Raw genomic sequence first — 3,640 nt, forward strand, 5'->3', positions numbered from 1 at the left:
CATTTACATATAAACATTAGTATAGCTCTGTATTAAAAGAAATTCCAAGGACTGTATATAAAATACAGTTCTACAGATATAACCTAAATGTTAACATAAATACTGGGTCTTTTTTTTGACCTGTTAATCTAAAATATAATTAAAAGACTTCTCTTCAAAACCGCTTAATATAAAGACCAGTATTTCCAAAATATTTAAGAATATTCAAAGTTTACTCTAGCCTAATGTCAAGAGGAAGGATGTATTAATTGGCAGAACTTACTGTTTCCCAAATTAAGTTACCTGCCCACATACAAAGCACCCTGTTATCAGTATTTTTGGGCGGTAAAACCCAGATGTCTTTTGGAAAAGCTCTAATATGCAGTCAGTTATGAACCACATTCATCAACGCTAAGATCTCCATGTATTTAGTTAATACAATTCAGTTTTCAAATGATGTCAAGTGATAAATGCTTCAGTGACAGGAGATACAATGAAAACAGGATACACCACCCACCCGAAGGATATTCATCTCATTTTGACTACTCTACTTGAAAGGTGGACAAAATTTCGTAGCACAACTCTATTCTTAAAATACATGGGTATTATGAATGAAAGTCAACAAGATTTAACAACTGATAATCAATTTATTAAAAAGGCTGATTTAAGCATCTGCAATGGTGACTTCAACCTCAACTCCTGGCTCAATACTGATGGAAGTAATCTGCTTAACAATCTCAGAAGGACTGTGCAAATCAATGAGTCGCTTGTGGATCCTCATCTGAAAACGATCCCAAGTCTTAGAACCTTCACCACAAGGAGTTTTTCTTGTAGTGATTCTCAGAGTCTGCAACAAAAGACAAAGAAAACCAAGCATTTATGGTTTTATGCTTATCCCTAGGACATCTACAAAACCATTACTCTCACTTATTTCATTTCAATACTTCCCACAGTATCATTCCTTTTCACCTAAATCAACATCAATTGGACAGTACCCTTACAAAAGCATCATACCCCACCCGAGAAAAAGAGCAGCAAAAGGTTCAACAGTTATCTGTGAAGATCAGGTACTTAATATGTACCGAATTCTACCAACAATTTTTCTTTCAGTTTTTGTTTTTCCCACCCCTTCGATTTATTTCACCTTGGTAGGCATCCGAACCGGTCCTTTCACTTTGAGATTCTTTTCCTTTGCGCCTCTGATCAAGTCAGCACATACTACAGAAAAATAAAAGCATCTTTCAGTTCGTTCAAAACAGCCGGAAATCGGCGTTAAGAAATTTTAATTGATGCTGGCTCAGAATAGCGTATAAAACTATCATCATTATTCAACACAGTAATTGTCTCCTCATCGCCAACAAGGATTTAAAAGACACACTAACAATTAAGCATAGATCATTTTTCCTTTAAGCTAAGCAGTTTGTCACTTGACTTCTGAATCAATCTTGTATAACAACAAAGCCAAACTCATTTTTTTTTCTTCCCCAAAAGTCTCAACCTGAAGATATGGTACTGACCCTTTTCCAAAGATTTTACGTTGCGGCTGGTGAGAGTAATTCTAATTCGGTGAATCGCCACCTCCGGTTCCACGGGTGTCTTTCCGGTGTCTTTAAACGCCTATTATCACACAAATGGAAACAGGATTTTTTTTTTTTTAAAGCCTAAAAACGACATTAAGAGACTTCCTAAGCTGCTCCACCATTTCACGACGCCCTTCACTGGACAGGCGAGGCTCGTACTGCCACCGCTTCCTCCCATCCCGGAATCCGTCCCCAGAAGGGACCGTGTCCCTACGCGTCCCCATCCATGAGGCTCCGGCCCCCGCCTCACCATGGCTGCGGCGCGGCTTCCTGACCGACTTGTTCCTCGATGAGAGCGAACAGCGGTGAGTCAGGAGCAGGAGCGGGGCGCTCAAAAGCTCCGCTGTAGCTGCTACCGCCGCTTCCTCAAAGAGGAAGACGTGAGGCCTGCGTGGCGCTTATATAGCTGCGCTCGTCTGCATCCGGGTCCCGCACGCGTCTTCGCGCTGCCCCGGAAGAGGAATTGCCCTGAGGGCTTTGGAGGCGGCTGCGCGAGAAGGGTGGGAGCACCCGTGGAGTTGGCGGGAAAGGCGTGGCTATGGGCGCCCCCTTTCGGACCGGCGGAGTTAGAGCCCCGCGAGGTGGCGTCCCCGCCAGGGCAGTTACCGTGGTCCTTTGGCCACCTTGAAGAGGTGACAGGGAGACTACGAACTAAAACCTGAGAAACTCCTCTTCCTGGTGCACCTACCCCTGGCCTCTGCAAAGTCAAAACGACTCCTGTGGTTTTTACAGTGCAAATGTTGCTTCCTATACAAACCGAATCACTCGTTCTCTGAGCAGGTGGGTAACTTCTGAGTTTAACTCACGTGAATATTAGGAAAAATGACTGACAACCTGGGCGTGTTGTTTTAAACCTTTTTCATAGCCTGAAATACATTTTCGTGATATTTCGCCTTCTGGCTTCCCCGAGCTGCAGATGCATCTAATCAGTTTCCAGAAAGCACCTGAATTTGGGTTCTTTGCCTCCGGGAAAGCGACGGCAAAAATGCCTGGCTGCTGTGCATCCGGAGGCCCATCCTGGAGACCCAGGCCGTCTCCCTAACTCTAAAACATGTTATCTCCTCTCTGTTCGGATAAGGCAATGTCGGATAAGACCCTTTAAGATCTCCGTAATACTGGGTGTATGGGACAAAGTACAGTAGAAAAACCAAGAGCGGTCAACTGACTTGGATAGCCAGGAGAGAGACCATTAAGGAGGACACATATACTTAAAGATGACAGAGTGGTTAAGTAGAACGAAATAGGTAAGACTGGTTTTGGTACAGGACAGAAGGAAGAGTAAATAACCTCATTATTTTACAGGTGAATTGCTGAGTGCAGAAGAGTTATTTGCTCAGACACACAGAACTGGTGAAGGACAGACCTCTGATCCCTCCCATTAGGGCTTTTTCTTGAGCCTTTCTCTTCTGCTCCTTGAAAGGAAATTATACTTAAAACTTTTATCAAATAATAGCATGAACTTATTTGTTTGGTGATAATTGGGCATAGCTAATAGCTGGCTTTCTTTGGCTCACAAAAATATGTATACTAGTTTTTCTGCCATTTATTTAAATGATTTAAATATTAAATTTTGTATATTTCTAGTTCAGATATTCTATAGTGTCAGCTGGCTGTAAAAACCATATTAGTAGAATTTGCAACAAAAAATCTGAAAACCTGCATTCTTAGTTTACAAGCTGTAACCTAAATGAGACTTCTTAACTTAGGGCTTTAACTTATTGCTATGGCTTCCAGTAAGAATGCTTGAGAAGTGTACTTGTGATTTTTTTTTTTTTTTTTTTTTTTAGGAACAAATCTGGTACATCTATTCTTAGGTTTCTCTTCCCCTTCAAGTACTTGAGAAAATGGTGAACAAATTAACTTCCTTGACCTTAGAAAAGAATTTCAGTATAGAAAAAGGCTAAATGTGGCACAGCATGTATGGGAAAAATTGTTGGTGTGACTAGAACTAAGGAAACAGCTGGTTGAGATAACAGAAAAATGTAATGAAAGCATTACTATTTTCAAATTTATGCTTTAGTAGAGACATTTTGTTGTATTTTTCTCTTGAAAGTTAACTGCTCCTGTGGGCTCCACATTTT

General features: G+C 41.2%; 1 protein-coding gene and 1 non-coding gene across 2 annotated transcripts; both read right to left on the reverse strand.

The window, feature by feature from the left end:
• Positions 1-606: 606 nt before the first annotated feature.
• RPS20 (ribosomal protein S20) lies at positions 607-1,971 on the reverse strand. Its single transcript, XM_008706704.2, has 4 exons — positions 1,810-1,971; positions 1,497-1,596; positions 1,124-1,197; positions 607-826 (listed from the first exon to the last, which is right to left on the reverse strand). The coding sequence occupies exons 1-4, from the start codon at positions 1,810-1,812 to the stop codon at positions 644-646; spliced, it is 360 nt and encodes a 119-aa protein (XP_008704926.1). The 5' UTR covers positions 1,813-1,971; the 3' UTR covers positions 607-643.
• LOC121101767 lies at positions 1,270-1,336 on the reverse strand. Its single transcript, XR_005833805.1, has one exon. It is a non-coding gene; the product is annotated as a small nucleolar RNA U54 (small nucleolar RNA).
• Positions 1,972-3,640: the final 1,669 nt, after the last annotated feature.

This window comes from Ursus maritimus, unplaced genomic scaffold (genome assembly GCF_017311325.1).
Source record: "Ursus maritimus isolate PB19 unplaced genomic scaffold, ASM1731132v1 scaffold_9, whole genome shotgun sequence".
NCBI lineage: Eukaryota > Metazoa > Chordata > Mammalia > Carnivora > Ursidae > Ursus > Ursus maritimus.